Here is a 17,630-nt window from a genome sequence, read left to right as displayed (position 1 = left end):
CTCGAGGGAAATGTGTTAGGTTCTTCACCACTTCGACAAGGATCTGCAGTGCTAGCGTCCACCAGGAGACAAAACCCTAAGTCAAAGTACTTTATCTTCAGAGATCTGAGTGCAGAAATGTAAATCTCATGTTGACCTCCTGGCTTGGGGTGAGCTGCTGTGGCACACAAATATCAGGACACCGAGAGCAAGAAGCCAACTTCTTTGGCGTACTCTCTTGGATGGGGTCGTCATTGCCTAATGCCCAGAGACCTCTTCCTGGCTCTCCCTGCAGACGAAGTTCTCCGCGCTCTACTCTCTTTTCCCCACAGCTGCAGGGATCACTGTGTTTCATCCCAATATTCTACCAGAGAGGGTCTCTGGGATCTGTTTGGTGAGGTCTACACTCTTTGCCATCACCAGTAGGCACGTCCTCCTTCCCTCCCCTTTAGTGCACCATGGTTCCCCCCTCTGTTCTACATCTGGTTTCTTGATTCAACTTCTGACCTGTTGAATAAAGAGTGATGATCTTTTCCCTGACAGACCTTTTGTTTATTCCCTGAATGTGACTGCATCAGGTAGACCTCAGTTAGAATCCTGACTCTAGGCCTTATTAGTGGTGTGATCCCAGGCAATCCCTTCATCTCTATGGGCCTTGGTGTCACCATATGCGAAATAACAACAAGATGTTAATGTATGTAAAGTGCAAGCACAGGGCCTGCAGGTAGACAGATCTTTATAATTTGCAGCAATAACTACTACCATTGTGTTGTCAGTCTTGGTCTATCTTTTTGACAATTCTCGGAGCACTCCCAGAGCTAATTTTCCCTTCTGTTCCCCTCCCTTATTCTCTTGGCATTCTGGACCACATGATAATACACCTTTTATTCACTAATTATTTTAAAATTACTTTCCATTTTTCTCAGTATATCTATGTTTATTTTCCCTCTCAATGGAACAAGGACAGGGATCTTTCATTCCTTTCCTATTTCCCTAATACCTCATTTTGTTGTTGAAAACCCATTAAATCCATACTGAATAGATTAAAAAAAATCAGAAGACTTCATTGATGATCGTGTAAGTACTATCACATCGCCCATGCTTTCTCAACATCTAGGTAAACAAAAGCCCATTTTTGTAAGGGAAACTGTGGTTACTTAAAGTCTTATTTTGGAAGTAAGGCCAAGATTAGAATCCAAAAGATTAAATCTAATCCAAAAGATTAGAATCAAAAGAATAAAAGAGAAATATTTTGGGTACTGAAACTGTAAATGTGATCTGAACATGAATCACCCATTTCCATGGTGTTTGGAGCACCGTGTTCTATGCAAATGCCCCCAAATCAAAGAAAAATGAAAATTTAAAGGGCTTAGTTCAACTTCCAACAAATCCACAGAACTTCAATCATTAGCAGCCAACTGTACTATAGTCAGAACTATAGAAATATTACAGGATATTAATGCTGATGTTATTAGAATGTTTGCAGGAAGTGAAAGTAGGAAAATGCACATCTGCCCAATACTGGAAGAGCCAAAACTTTTCCTTCTTAAAATCATAGAAACCTTGTCACTTTTTAGCCAGTGGAGGAATAAGCAAGTAATAACCATGTATAGGCTCCCACTGCGTGGAGGACGTAGTGTCTGTTAATGTCTTATAATCCTTACAACTTTCTGAAGCCAGTGCTTTAATTAAACCCACTTTGCAGATGGTAACGGAGGCTCGTGGAGGCTCCACAGCTCTGCCCCAGGTCTGCCTCCCCGCCGCCCTGACCTTGGGCTCTGCTACCTGGAGCTGTACTTCCCTTGCTCAGCTTTCATACTTGTGGAAGCACAAGTGGGTTGATGGACTTTTGAAAAATATCCCTCCATTCTTCCTAGTGAATTGGTTGGTCTTACTGCCATGGCCACCCAACTTCCTGTGGGTGTTCTCCTATCTCTAAGGAGGCCCTGAGGAATGTGCCTCAGGGCCTCATCTATGCAGGGGAAATAACAGCATGACCTATCTTAAGAGCCCTTGGCTCATCATCATTTTGCTCTGACACACCCAGTGAGAGCTGCACCCTTATCTCGCTAGGGATTTGCCTTAGCCCTAAGTGTGGGGCTGCATCGTGTTAGAACAGGCTTGGAGCTGAGGTAGGGGTGAGGAAACAGAGGAGGTAGGCCCCTTGCTCTCCCACTGTAAAATAGTAATAATAATTGGTGTTGATGATGTTCACATGCATTGCTGAGCTTGAACAATGGAAAACACAGTGACTAGGGAATCAGTAAATCCTGGTAGGGCAGAGAGGATAAAACGATGAACTCTCCAGAGTCTTTGGTTCTCTGGGACAGAAAATGCTGGTTGTCCTAGGCCTGGAGAAATGGGGCATCTGGAACGGTGAAGGCCAAGCAGTGAAGGACCCGGCCTGAAAATGCACAATTGCAGCATAGCACCCAAGGCTTAAGGGAACTTCTCGCGCATCTCTCACCCCAAGGCATGTCTGTTACCCACAAGCACCACTGGCCCAGCTTCACCCCTTCCTCTAAGAGCCACTTGCACGTTCCCCAGACGCATTAGTTGCCTCTGCAACAATAACTCCCTCCCAACGACTTCCACAGTGCCTGCTGAATGGGGCCTAGAGGAAGAAGAACCATGCGACCAGAGTTCCCTGAGCATAAACGCATTATACATCTCACAGGAGTGGATGCTTATAACAGTGGCTCAGATGAGATGTCTGTGTTTGACAGGCTCACAGGTTCCTGGCTCAGTAGGTAGAGTACGCACAACCCCGACACTGGGTGTAGAAATCACTTAAAAAAATTTGGGTGGAAGGGGGGTCGCCTGGGTGGCTCAGTTGGTTAAGCATCTGCCTTCAGCTCGGGTCCTGGTCCTGGGGTCCTGGGATGGAGCCCCCTCGGGCTTCCTGCACAGTGCGAAGTCTGCTTCCCCCTTCCCCCTATGATCTCTTTTGCTTTCAGTCTCTCAAGTCAATAAAAAATCTTAAAACAATTTTTTTAATTAAAAAAAAGAAGCTCACAGGTAAATGAACTACTCTTTTCTATCATGTTAGGCTTTGCTTTCTCAAAACGTTTGAGACTCACCACCTCTATTGTCCTTCTAGAAATTGCTGTTTGCATATGAATCACTTAGGGAGTTGGTCAACTGCAGATTCTGATTCTGGGGGTCTGGGGCAGAGGTCAAGTTTCTGCATTTCTAACAGGCCCCCAGGTGATACTGATACTGCCAGTCCACACACCCCACATGTTGAGTAAGAAGGCTCAGTCTATGCCCTAAATATCTCCTAATCTTGTCCCATTTCAAATGTGACTGTGAATGGTAAAAGGTTTACAGTACTTGGGGGACTGTTCCTCTCTGATCACAAGCTTCTTGAGGACAAGGCCCGTCTCCTCCTCCTTTTTAAATTCTGCACAGCAGGTGCTCTATAAATATAGTTGACTGGCAGACTGTTCCTACCCACACAAAAGCCCCTTCTCCTTGCTGCCAAGAAATCAAGACCCATCCACTGGCACTCCAAAGGCAGCTTTCTTCATCCGCGTTACCCACAAGGAACACTATGTCTCCCATTGGCGACCCTTCTGCTGGCTGGACGCTGAGAGGCACTTATCCAACCCCACCATTTCTTAACAAGGGCAGGAGAGCAACTAGGCTAGAGTTTTGGCCCTCAGTGCCGATACACCACTGGCCTTTCTAAGGAATTCCCCCTTTCAAAATCTGGGCTGCATTTCTTAGCAAATAACTCTCCATCAGCCATGCCAACTCCACTGTCAACAAGCTTAGCCCTGTCCAAACCATCAGGAGGCACCAGGCCTTGGGAAGCTCTCCAAATCTTTAGATTTAGAGTAAAAGGCGATTTACTGAGGAGAGACTCTGCTATACTTCGGCTTCTTCCAAAACCCAAAGGCAAATTTTGTAGGACGTTTCTGCCAGGTGAATAAAGTCAGATTTTTGTCTCCCTCTTCCGTCCTCCCCCATTGTTGTCTTGATTAGGAAACACACAGAAAGGATGGACCAAAGATATATAAGTTGCTGTGCTAAGCCTCTTTTTAGTAAAAAGAAGAAGCTCAGAAATGCAGAAAGTAATAAGCCCAAGGAAATATTTTTATGGACAACATAAAAACTAGCTAGATTCTGAACCAGCAAATAAAGCTACCCCTTTCCTCATTAGGCAAGGACGGGTGTTCTTTGATCCTTTCTGGTTCACAGAGATAGACTTTCTCTCCCTCTGCGACACTGAAATGCATTCAAAGGGCTTGATCTATTTCTGGTGGATTTTTCCTATGAGCACCTACTGTAAAAAGCACAGGTATGCCACCAATGGCATGCCTGCACAGCGAGTGCCAGGGCCTCTAACTGACGGGCACTGGTGGCAACTAGTAAACAGACAGCCCATAGGTGACCTCTGTGCTCTGCTGGAAGACCAAGGACCCAGTAGCTCCATACATGGTTTGGCTTTCCCCTCTGCAGTCTGAACCTATTTTCCATGATCAAGTGCTCCATGGTCAGTGATTGAAGGGGGAAAGAAGCCTTTGGTCTTAGGAGGCATTATTAGCCTGCCTCTCTCTATGTATGGGTCTCCACACCAAAATGACAAAAATGTCCCAGCTCTCTGCTTCCCATGGGCCCACTAGCTCATAGAACACACTGTTTGACTTACTTAAAAATACTCTATGGGCTCTCAGATGCAATGCAATCTAGCCTCTTGCTAGTATGGAGAGCATAATTACAACACGTGAATATGCTGTCTAGGATGGAAAAGACAGGAAGAACACAGAATAACAGTGGTTGTCACTGAGTGGTAAGATCATAGGTATTTTTTTGTGTGGCTTTCTTTTTGTGACTTTTTTGGATAAAATAAATGTGCTAAAGCCATCCTTTGGTAATTTGGTGTGCAGAAGACTGTTAGGTTATTCCTATTATTTATTCTCAAAAGCACACTCTAGGTTTGAACAGTCTACGTGAGTGCTTTATAGACTGTAAACATTGTGGTGATTGAGGCGCTATCTGGCCAACTCCTATTTTTGTCACTTTTGGTAATGTAGCAAATTATCTTTCTTTTTAGGTTCAATAAGCTAAACACTGTCTGGCATATACACTGTTGATAGTGAGGTTTGGCTCTGGTGCATGATGCAGCCTAGACCTCATATGCCCAGCAAAATGGAAACTGCTTTAATAGAAAATATTATTTGCATGGAGGTGTTAATAATGCTTAGAGAAGTTTTGGTTAAACGAACTATAAGTGTCACCAAAAAATATCAGCAAACACAATGACAGTGCATTTGTGCAGGTTGTATTCCTTATGTATCGGAATGTAGATTTTGAGCATAAATTAATGTTTAAATGAACATTTTCACAGTTAAGTTGTCTTCTATTTTATTCATCATGGGCTATGGATGTGGATATCTTATACTTTGGGATTTAGGAAATTGACATTTTTTTTTGAAGGCAATTTTTTACTGATTTATAATAGTGATTCTTCAACTATGGTCTGAGATTCTCAAGAGCTCCTGAGGCTTTTCTGGGGAGCCTATAAGGTCAAAACTATTTTCATAATAATGTTAAGGCACTATTTGCCTTTTTCAGTCATATTCTCTCATAAATATGCAGAGGATATATAATGTGTGATGATGTCGACACTCCGACAGCTAATACAACGTGCACTGTGTATTTTGTATGTTTTAAACATTTATCAATTTTAATTCTTAGTATAGTAAATATTGACAGATATAGTGTGTGTAAACAGACACTTTTTAGTTTCTCAATAATTACTAAGTGCCAATGTATCTGAGACCAAAAAGTTTGAGAAACATTTAGAATTTACGGTAAACCTTCTTAAAAAAATATTTTGTGTACATGAACTTTATTTTTTTAATTTTTTTAATTTTTTTTAATTTTTATTGATTTATGATAGTCACAGAGAGAGAGAGACAGAGAGACAGAGAGGCAAAGACACAGGCAGAGGGAGAAGCAGGCTCCATGCACCGGGAGCCTGACGTGGGATTCAATCCCGGGTCTCCAGGATTGCACCCTGGGCCAAAGGCAGGCGCCAAACCGCTGTGCCACCCAGGGATCCCTGTACATGAACTTTAAAAAAAAAAAAAAAAACTCTCGTCATATGTCTCATTTAGGAAAACTCTTTAGCCTTGGTTAATAAAATGAACGAGGCAGTCAAAACAAAAGCCATAAATTGGTTTGGTGGGCTGAAATAGAACTTACTCTCCTGTGTGTATAATAAGAGAGACGAGAGGACACTGAGGCCTAGTATCACCTCCCCTGCTCAGAATTCAGCTCTCTAGCAACCTCACTTGTCCAGATAACAGCTGCTTACCATCCAACTTAAAAGGGTCTCCAAAATGAAAAATGGATTTGTGTCAAGCTCCTCAAGCCCCGTGCACTAAGAGTGCAAGTGCTCTACTCACAAGAGAGCCCACCTGGGTCCTCAGCCAGCCTGGGGACTGGGACCAGGGTGAGGCAAGCCTGGGCCAGATTCAAGGTAGCTCTCTCTCACAAGTGCCAGCAGCACCTGAGGGTGAGTGCTTCCTTAAACACGGGGCTTCTAAACGCTTCACCAAGTAGGCCCACGCAGCGGTGTGCAGGACCTGGCCTGGGGTCCACAGCAAATAACAGAAAAGAGAGGGCACCTGCAAGTACTGGCCAACAAAAATAATGAGAGAAGACAGCAGACTTGTAGCAAGGGGTGAAACAGGAGAGCTGTGGAAAACTGGACACAAGTTCAAAACACAAATAACATGAACCCATTTAATACAAAAGCAGATAATTTGGGCTCTCAGGATGTCACGTGGAACTCGAACAGACATTTATCATTCAAGGCAAAGTTAAGTTAAATGCAACAGTCCTTTGTTTCTAAAAGCCAGGAGTAACAGGTTACATTTTTCGGTATGCTTCTTTCCAAATTGGTAGAAATAATAAGGCTCAAGAGCAAAATAAATTCATCGCTATCCAAGAAAACCAGCTGTTTCAGACGCTTCAGTCAATTAAATCCATTTTCATTTACTGTGGTGGAATATTGCCAGACTGTATTTGAAGGTTCTGAAGAGATGAAGTCTAACTGTGCATCGAGGATGCAAATTTTCAATGACTCATTATTCAGCTTGATGGAATTTCCCTGAACCCACAGGACTTTTCCCCCCTTCTAGTCAAATTGTTCTGATGTTTTTCTAACTGCACATGTTTCAACTTCCAGATGTTATTTCACACAGGAAGAGGATTAAAGTAGGGTTGGTATTGCACAGCAACAGGGAGCTTCTCACCGTTCACACAGGGCTGGGTGAAAATAAGGTCTTTCACTAAGATCTGATGAATTGTCTCTTTTTGCATGATTCTTACTGTATTTTGAAGTAAGAATCAAATGGGGGTTGGAGTGGCATAGACAGGGGTGTTGGTGTAGGGAAAATCTTTACTCAAACTGTAGAAGTTTAAAATTTTAGTGCAGGTCACAAGGAAAAAGCAGGTCACAAGTGAAAGTGATTCAAATTGTTAACAATCTCCCCTTTTAGTCTCTTATTATGTCTTTCCCGGGGCGGGGCGGGGCGGGGGTTGGGGGTCTATTCCTGGGCAGACCATCACCACGATCATACTGCTTTTATGTGGTTATGTGGTTATCAGATAAGTCCCCTAAAGGCCTTGCCCCAAGGCATTGCTGGGCCTCACATTGGGTGACTTTTAAAAATAGAGGAAGGACAGGCCTGCTGCCAGGTGGGGTCATAAAAATAAATTCCGCGGCAGTAAATGCAGTGGCACTTAGTCAATCATATCCATATGTGGTCATGGAGAGTTCTTGATGTGAATATCGCAGAAATACTCAGACCTGAGGAAAGACCCCCACCTGCTAAAAGCACCCCTGGTGGGGAGAGAAATCTTAATGTTCCATAAACCCAAGCCTTTCAACCTTTGGTGGTGGATATAGTTACACGTTCAACTGTGCAGGGTGACTCTTTCATCTGAGTGGGAAAAGGCTATGTTCCCACCATGGAACAGTGAAGAAACAACTAGTTATCTTCATCTGTTTAACAACTGGAGACCCTGGACATGACTTATTTCAATGGGAATACAACAGAGGCCCTGCAGCATAGACCTCTTATTTGATCTGGGCTTCTGTGGGTGAAAGCTAAGATGATTTACAAGTAAAAAAGGAAATATTCATGATGGCTAGGATAGCAACAGCAACTCTTTGGGGATGTATTATAAATATTAATAATACTTATTAAATAAATATTGAGAGGAACAGGGGTTGTTATGTACCTTACAGGAGTTGTTACATGTAGGTGGAAATGCCCTCAAGGTTTACGTTAAGGGGGAAGGCATTTAGCACCTTATACTGCATTCTGAGTTCGCTGTTTTAGGAGGAAGATATGTAAGTTCTTATGTGCTAGGTCTTGTTCTGAGCTTTTTTACATTATTTATCTTATTTCCTTGGAACAAACACCTAATGGGTTAAGTAATATTATTATTCACATTTCACAGAGGAGGAAGCCAAAGCATACTGAGTGTGACTAACTCAATAGATGGTGCAGCTAGAATTGGAATAGTCTAGAATGTTCTATGAATAGTACATTTTGTTCATGTCACTGCATTTAATAATGAATATTAGTTAATATGCATAATGAAAAAGCCAAAGTGCATACTATACGCAGAACAACTCTAAAGTCTAAAGACATCTAACTTTAAAAACTGAAAAATTAAAATGAAGAATTATATGAATAGGTGATTTTTTAGTTATAAGGAGAGCATTCCATTGCAAGATTTATAAAATTTTGTTAAATGCAAAAGCTTTTATCTGATACAAGCAAAGAATGCCTGAGGAGTTTTTTGTTTTGTTTTGTTTTGTTTTTTTTCATGAGAGATGCAGAGAGAAAAAGAGGCAGAGTGTACACAGGCAGAGGGAGAAGCAGGATCCATGCAGGGAGCCCGATGCAGGACTCGATCCTGGGTCACCAGGATCACACCCTGGGCTGAAGGCGGCGCTAAACTGCTGAGCTACCCAGGGATCCCGCCTAAGGAGTTTAAAAAGAGATTTGATACTATTTAGAGGGAGAATTGAATGATTTTGGGGAGAAAAAAACATTTTCTAGCCTAGATTCTTGTAAATCTACAGTATAGTTCAGAAAAATGAATAAAACAAAATTATAAGATCTAACATCTGACATATTATTAAACATAACTTTAGGTGTTGTATGGATGTGCCAAATTGGTGCCTAAAAACATTCTTAAGGGAGTGTAAAAGGGCAAAAGACTTATCAGAGTGGATTTCGGACTTGAAAGGCATAATGAAAGTCAAATTACAGTTAGCTTTTTATGAACTCATTTAGAGAGAAATAAGCATGAGATTACATGATCTTCATTTGCCAAATTGACCACTTCACGTCCCAGTCTGATGGAATCTAAAGCTCTACTCCGTAAATGCATAAATAATGCATTGCCCATAACATAGGAATGGAAAACCCATAAATAATCCGCCCCGTGAAGGGGAACATCCTGAAATTCGGCTTGTCTGTTGGTGCAGCTATCCAAAATGAACTCTTAACTCTTTTGGAAGTTAAAACGGGGCCCAGCCGCGCAGAGGACAGCAGACAGCATCATCTCTTTGACAGTTAGAGGCTGTCTTTACTACAAGTTGTGGGGACCGAAGCCCCATTCTCTCTGGTTATGAGACAGTTTGCATACTTAGAGGAAGCTGAGTGATCAAGTCTTTTGCACAGTTTCATATTCCTTAATCACTACACTTTCTGATTTGAGGAAACTGCTCTTGAGTAAGCAATGGCTAGTTCATGATTACCCTGTCAATCCACAACTGCCTTTCTGCATATTTGGGGGGTTTTCCTCAGGTATAATAGGTTGGACCAACAAAGACTCCAGAAAAGACATCTGTTCCTGTCAAGAACTGACAGGGAATGAAAACAAAGAAAGAAGACATGGCCATATCCCCTCAGGTACACACATAAAATAAGAACTTTCTGCTTATTTTTTATTGCTAGAGCTTTCTTTAATCTTGTTCTTTATTACCTAACACACCCAAGTATGTCTAGAGATGAGGTTTAGAATTACCAGAAGTCATAGGCTGCCAAGAGTATTTTCTGTCTCTTAACATAGGTTTCAAGACTAATTAAGGAGGAGTGCAGATAAAAATAGTAATTATTAACAATAATAAAAATTCTTTTCTTTGTGTGCATAAAGAGCCTACGAGTAAATTTTGGAGAAAATAATTATAGAAATTTCAGCAAAAATAACAAAAATGCTTTCTGGGACAGTAAAAACCACAGTACTGATTTTCTTTCATGGCAGTTTCATCCCACAACTCTCTAACATTTTTAAAAAGGGACATATTTACTTACAAAGGTATTGCAGAAGCCTTGTTTTCATATCTGCTCAGGTTTTGCTCAGGTTTATTTTAGCATTATGCCCATGCATTTCTTTTTTTTTTTTTCTTTTTTTCAGATTTTACTTATTTATTGATTAAAGACCCAGAGAGAGAGGCAGAAACACAGGCAGAGGGAAAAGCAGGCTCCCTGCAGGGAGCCCAGGGCAGGACTCAATCCCAGGACCCCAGGATCACTCCCTGAGCCAAAGGAGATGCTCAGCCGCTGAGCCACCCAGGCGCCCCTGCCCATGCATTTCTTAAAAGTGACTTTAGCCAGGGTGGTTTCTTCAGCATTTATGTGAGATTCAGGGATCCTTTGAAATTGCTATAAGTAAGGAACATGTGACTTGTGTGCCCATAAGGGGCCTAAAATAAAATGTTTCAAGGCCATGTCTCTCGTCCAAAATACAGGGAATCATTGAGGGAACAGAGGCTTGTGAGTACTCTCCTTTTTCCATTCTTTTGGGTCCCTCAGAGTCGCCTAAGAGCCCAGCCTTTTCCTTTGTTCACTTCAGGACCTGCTTTACCACTGACTTTGCTGTGCTTTGACAGGCCTGGGGAAGACTTCTTCAGATTTACTGGATGAGGAGCAAGGATACAACTTGTTTTTCCAAAGTTTTTTTTAAAGCGATATATTTAGGGCGCTTGAGAGGAAAGAATTGGCCAGTCCTTTATTTATCTTCCTAACAGGTGCAGCCCGGGCAGTCATAAAAGCAGGCTACTGAAAAAGAATGATTTTGCCAAGTATTAAGCCTCTGTGGTGTGCATTTGCCCCAGAGTATTCCTTCTTGCAGCAGAGAGCTCAGATCTATACCACCTATCTCCTGTACAGCATGGCAGAGGGTTTTTGGGGGGTGGGGGGAGGAATTATCATGGCATTCATTCAGACAACTTCTTTATTCCTCATCCAAATCTACAACTTGGCCTAAATGAACCATTTCAAATTTGGAGGAAACCAACTGCCCTTGATAAAATAGCTCCTCCCTCTTTCCCATTCTTTCCCTTACTTCCTACAAATTAACTAGTCCTCAATTTGAACAAAATGTAATATTCGACATGTAAGATGACATTTCCCCAAACAAATTCATTTTGGTGTTTGAAATCGGCTATCCAGTCTCATGTAGGTAGAACCTGAAGGTCAAGGAATGAATCTGAGAGGGAGGTTTGCCATCACTAGGCACCTTTTCTGATGATGACTAAGCCTTGGACGATGCCTAGAAATGAGCAAGAGGTAATGAATCCCCATCTACGTTCAAGATAGGTTGGGGCAGAAGTTTAAAATGGGATGAAATCTCTTGGGACCAAGAAAGAAAGATAAAGTAAAGGAAAAACTCCTATGGACTGAAAGAAAAGTCTTTTCCCATTACCATGTTCCTATCTATTCCTACTGGAAAAGGCCAAGATAGTTTTGGCAGATAGATCTTGTATGTTGATATAACATAAGGGTCTGTAGCAATAAGGCCATATCTTTGATTCCGGAAGCTATCAGAATGGTCTCTTATGGCTGTGGTCACAAATAAACCTATGTTTTGTCATATGTTTGAGTTTTCAAGAAGAGATCTTACATGGAAGAAGACAAGGTAACAGTGTTTCTCCCAAGGTTTTATGGATCACACCAAGTGCCAAGGAGGACTTTTGCCTCTTTCCTATGAGTTAAGCACATGAAATATACTAGGGCCTGATACATCACATAACAAAAACTGAAATTCCTGTTAAGGTCTCAACCTGGTATGTTAGAAGATAATTTTTCCAGGTCCTGTAGATGCTGACACTTAATAATTGTCTAAGTATCTTAAAGAACCAGATTTTGATTACCTACTGCAGAGATAGAATTCTGAGGAAATAACTCTCATAGGTTTAAAAGCCATTCATTGTATTTTTAAACTATTAGAGATACTGTGACAGAAGAATCTTCTAATTTCTAATTAGAAATTTCCTAATTTCATGTTGATAAAAATCACTCTTTGATAGGAAAAGAGAAATTTGTAGTGAAAGGTAATTCCTTTACATAGTAGAACCCAGAGGCAATGAACCATGAGTGCTTTTAGAACAGACACTATGCTGTATAGATCTCTGAAATCCCAGAGACTAGCTTACAGTAAGAGCTCAATTAACAGTTGATATGCGAATACATGTACCAATAAAGCATTCTGGGAGATTCCTACAAACCTGAAACTTCCGTCCACATCCTGTTGCTATTTGATTAGAATAACTTAATTTCACTAGGGCCTCGGGCTCTGCATGAAGCCTGAGGGTAAGATAGGCCTTTTATTTGGAACTGACAGCACACATACTATAGTTCTCTGATGAATAAATATACAATTGATGAAGGTGGAGAGGAGGGCAATGGGAAGTAGTTACTCCTTAAATGTAAGCTTTCCTTCTCCAAAAGGGGTTACTGAGCCATACAGAATATTCTCAATCATCTAAATCAGGACTGTTGACTAGCTACTTCTATTAGACTTCCTCCTGAAGGTCCAAAGTTTCTCTACCTCTTTTTTTTTTTAATTTTTATTTATTTATGATAGTCACAGAGAGAGAGAGAGAGAGAGAGAGAGAGAGAGAGGCAGAGACACAGGCAGAGGGAGAAGCAGGCTCCATGCACTGGGAGCCCGATGTGGGATTCGATCCCGGATCTCCGGGATCACGCCCTGGGCCAAAGGCAGGCGCCAAACCGCTGCGCCACCCAGGGATCCTCTCTACCTCTTTAGAAGATTTTAGTTCTCCCAAGACACAACAGGAAGCTACCAGAATTTGGCCACTGTAGGTTGGGAGGCAGTTAAGAGAGACATCTTTTACAACTTCAGGTGCTGAAAGCTCAGCCTCTTTTGAGGACTTGCCAGGTGCTCCTGGATGCTAGGTCCATGTACCCTATCAAGATTCACAGCGAGTGGTCATGTCCTTCCTGGGCATGCTTCTCCCAGCTGGACAGGAGATGTAAGGACATCTAGGGGGACTAGAGGAACCTGTCCCCTGGGAGTGCTCCTGCCTGTGGTTTAAAATGACTCTGAAGAATTGGTTTGGTGGCATATTTTATTCTTGAGGCTATCTTCCAGAAGGATGCTTTTATGGAACAAAACCAACCCCAGTGAAAATGAAATCAGTAAGGATCAGGGTCATTCCTGAATTGCCATGCTCCTTACTCTTTAATGGAAACAATATTAAAATACAGTGATTTCACCAGGAAAATGGTGTAAGGTGCAGTTCCTTTAAGAATCAGTTCTTCTGGCAAGGAAACAAAAAATTCCTGTACTTCCTCAAAGAACTTTAAATATATCAGTAACCCTCTTTTTATCCCCACTCCCCACCATCCAAATTTAAACTAACCAAAGAATTTATGAATATACAATTACTGTCTGGGGTGGGGGGACTCCTACACAGAATATCAACAGTGCTTTTATAGCAAAAAATGATCATGGGGACTTTGGCATCTGTATTGACTTATTCAAAAAGAAAAAATAAAAATAATTTTTTTGGGGGGTAGGGATACTGAAGTTAAAGATCTTCTTCTAAAATATCATTATCTCTAAAAGCAATGTGGGTCAGATTGAGTTGTCAGACCAAGGGTAAAACTTTATCATATCTAGCAACCAGAATAATTTAATTAGCTTTATAGGCTCGCCATCTGTCATCTTATTTATTAGTTTTTCAGCTTGTCATTTTCAATTGAGCGTTAAAATAACCCATGCAAATTCACCCACTAAACACAAGATAATTAAAACAATATTCTGTCCTTAAGTCGGGAAACACAGAATGCATTTCATCCAAATAAACCTTGAAGAGGCTAGTCAAGTGACAGATCAAATAAAAAGGACACTTAATACACATGTAAATCATTTGCATTACAAATAAGACACTTTAGCAGGGGTTGGACTCACTGCCTGATAGTTGGGATTAAGTTCCCATATTAATGCATGCATTTGGTGTGGTTATTTCGGGTGGAAGACTTCATCCATCAATGCTCTCCACCACTAAGTAAAGCCAACCTGTAAACTGATCACTACAGCCTGTCAACACTGGTTACTTAATTACATGAAGAAAATATATCTCATAAACTTTAGATAATTTGCTAGTATTTCAACATTAGGCGCAATTTCTAGCATCTTTTTCAAAGTTCTTTAAAACAATGGTTAAAAGCAGTTTTAAGAATTAAAATGGAAAATACTAAATACTATTTTTATGCTTCCTGGTCATCTTTTTTTTTTTTTTTTTTTTTGCTTTTACTTGCAGAAATCAAAAGTAAAGATTCAGTTAGCATTGATGAAGACTAATATGAATGAAATAATATCTTAAAAAGATATTTCCATTAAAAATTAAATTCAATGTACTTGTGCTGTTACTTTGTGTTTCTCCTTAGTGATGCAGTAATTTCTAAATCCAATTTATGTATGCTACTAATTAGTAGTTTTTAAGAGTTGATATCTTCATAGAAAGAAGAAACTGTTTATTGGAGGAAGCATTTCTTCTGATGAAGAACATTGTCATATTTCTAGTGTGATTTTTTTAAAAGCCTATATATTATGAATATGTCTGCAACAAAAATCATTAAAGAACACAATCCAGCAGTGATAGTCAAAGACATTCTTTTAGTTGTCTGACCTTTTTTTTTGCATGCAAGAATTTAGTGACATAATAAATAATGAAGTTTAAAACGCACCGATAAAAACCAAAAAATACCTGCATCTGTATCTCTGTATATTTGAAATACCTTCCCATGAAAAAAATAGAGTAAATCAGGAAATACTGTCATAAATTCTTTTTTGAAACCTTGATCAAATTTATTAACTAAGAAAGCACTGCAAGCTCCTCCCACCACCCCCGAATCACAAATACCTGGTGAAAAATTTGTGACCGAACCCAAGAAAATATGCCTGAAAATGCAACCTATTCATCATAAGCAATCAACCATCTTTAAGTAACACTCTGAGGATCCCTGGCAACCGAATGATAAAAGTATAATTTGATCATTGTAGTCAGTAACCCTTCATCAGCCATCTGTACCAGGTATCTTTCCATGGTCACACTCTTCCTATACTTTCCGTCTGGCCTGTTTATTCTCAAGGACCTTTCCTGAAATCAGTGATTCCGTTACCTCAGTCTGCTTAAGAGGTCAGCATACTTTATTGAAAAGTACAACAAAGAGATTTAGGGATGAGTCTTACCCTCCTTCTTGGTGGGTTCTGGCATGACCACAGTAAAGTGTTAGCCTCCGAAGAGTGTCTTCCCCTCCGACAGCAGTTGGCTGAGACCCCAGGAGCGGCAGAGAGGATGCAGGTCGGCGGCGCGACAAGCAGCTGGGGCCAAGTGCAGGGCTTTTATCCGCGGCGGCCCCGCCCTCCCCCGGCCCCAGGATGCTGGCACTTGCCGCCGAGGACCTCTCCCGCCTCCGCGGCTCACCCTGCTCTCTCGCCCACGGGGAGGAATCTCCTGTGCATCTCATGTGGCTCTGAGAGCACCTCTAACTTTCTAAATTCAGCTGCAGCTTCGTGTGTCTTCTTACTTTTCTCCTTCTGCCCGACACGGGCATGTGTCCACTCAGGAGTGCTAGTTGGACGGTCAAAAACTAAGTTAAAAATCATTATATGCTAATCCAACGTACACCTTGGTTTCCACTAAGATTACAAGGGAAAAACAATTTCCGTTTTCAGAGGACAATTCTGTGCTCCCATTAGCTTTGCGTATTCATCCGTTCTTGATTATTGGTGTTAGTTTTCTTTTTCTTTTTCTTTTTTACTTATTTAAGAGAGGGAGCAGAGACAGAGAAAGCAGAGAGAGAGAGAGAGAGAGAGCACACAAGTTGGGAGGAGGGGCACGGGGAGAAGGAGAAGCGGTTCCCTGTGGAGTCTCCATCCTGGGACCCCCAGGCTCATGACCTGAGCTGAAGGCAGACATTTAACCAACTGAGCCACCCAGATGCCCTGGTTTTAATTTTCTTTCCCATTTTTATTAATATGTTAATATTAGTGTGTCACACCAAATTTCTTTAAAAAAAAACATTTTATTTGTTTATTTGAGAGAGAGAGAGCACAAGCAGGGGAGGGGCAGAGGGACAAGCAAACCCTGCTGAGTGGAGAGCCCCACTTGGGACCCTGAGATCATGACCTGAGCTGAAGTCAGATGCTGAGACACTTAACCTACTGAGCCCCTTCGGGCCACATTTCTATCCTGAAGAACCTGTCTCATTTTCTTTAAGTTTTTGTTGAGTAATACTGAGCGTCTACCTTTTTTCAAGAAATGTCCTTTGAAAAAATTACAGGGCATAAAGAAGAATGAAGGAATGATACACACTGCAACTTGGGTGAAGCTCAAGAGCAATACGCTAAGTGAGAGGAGCCGGGGCCAAAGACCACAGTGCACAATTCCACTAGTGTGAAATGTCCATGTAGGCAAATGTATAGAGTCAGAAAGTCACTTAGTGGTGGCCAGGGGCAGAAGGGGGCTGGAGTTGGGAGTCAGTGCTCATGGGTATGGAGTTTCTTTGGGGGATGATGAAAATGTGTCCTAGGATTAGGTAATGGTTATGGTTATACAACTTTGTGAATATATTAAGAATGACAGAATTATATGCTTAAACATACATGAGCCCTGAGAAAAGACAGTCAGATATACCAGTAGCCATCGTCTTGCTTCAGGATGGCAAACACACAAACAAACGTAGCCTCGCATGTTGGCAGACTGTATCAGATTTGGCCACTTTCTCCCAAAACTCTCATGGAATTGACAAAGAAATATGAACCACCATGTGGTCAAACTAAAAAAGACATCTTGCTTGCTTTGTCTACACCCATGACACTGCAAAGACCAGGATGAAATTTAGTTTCTGTGTCAAGACGACTGTTCATGTATCTTTTATGAGTATGTGTTTTCGAGATTATTTTCAAGGGACTTTGATTGATTTGTACGAAACCAGCCACATTGTCTCGTTTAATTTCCCTCGTGGCCAAGAGCACAGCTGGTCAGACTTAGCTCCACCAAACTCTGTGCCAAGCTACCTTTTCATATAAGGATGGAAATCTAACTTAGAACTTAATGGCATCATGCTTTAGCTATGTGGTGGGGAGAGGGAGGGAAGTCAGTTAAGAAGGTCAGTGAACATCTTCTACAGAGAAAGACTTTTTTGAACCACATAGGGAGGCACAGAACATTGTTTTGCTTTTTCAGATATTCCTTTGCTCTGAGACGCTAAACAGATAAATGTCAGCCAGAAAACATTTTGTCATATAAAGTTGGAAGTGCCTTGAAAGAAAGTGACTTTTTGTTGTTGTTGTTGTTGTTT

At 41.3% G+C, this 17,630-nt stretch overlaps 1 protein-coding gene across 11 annotated transcripts in view; it reads right to left on the bottom strand.

The window, feature by feature from the left end:
• MYBPC1 (myosin binding protein C1) overlaps positions 1-15,672 on the bottom strand; it is an 84,281-nt gene extending 68,609 nt beyond the window's left edge. For 7 of the 11 annotated variants that reach the window (XM_038558819.1, XM_038558825.1, XM_038558817.1 and 4 more), the window contains exon 1: positions 15,517-15,672. In XM_038558819.1, the coding sequence (XP_038414747.1) occupies positions 15,517-15,541 (25 nt within the window). In that variant the 5' untranslated portion in view covers positions 15,542-15,672. The remainder of the gene's footprint in view (positions 1-15,516) is intronic. The other 4 variants (XM_038558821.1, XM_038558826.1, XM_038558824.1 and 1 more) reach the window with 1 other exon arrangement.
• Between the last annotated feature and the right edge of the window lie 1,958 nt (positions 15,673-17,630).

Source organism: Canis lupus, chromosome 15 (assembly GCF_011100685.1).
Source record: "Canis lupus familiaris isolate Mischka breed German Shepherd chromosome 15, alternate assembly UU_Cfam_GSD_1.0, whole genome shotgun sequence".
Lineage (NCBI taxonomy): Eukaryota > Metazoa > Chordata > Mammalia > Carnivora > Canidae > Canis > Canis lupus.
The sequence above is the reverse complement of the archived record's forward strand: the minus strand, read 5'-3'. Positions and strand labels throughout refer to the sequence as shown.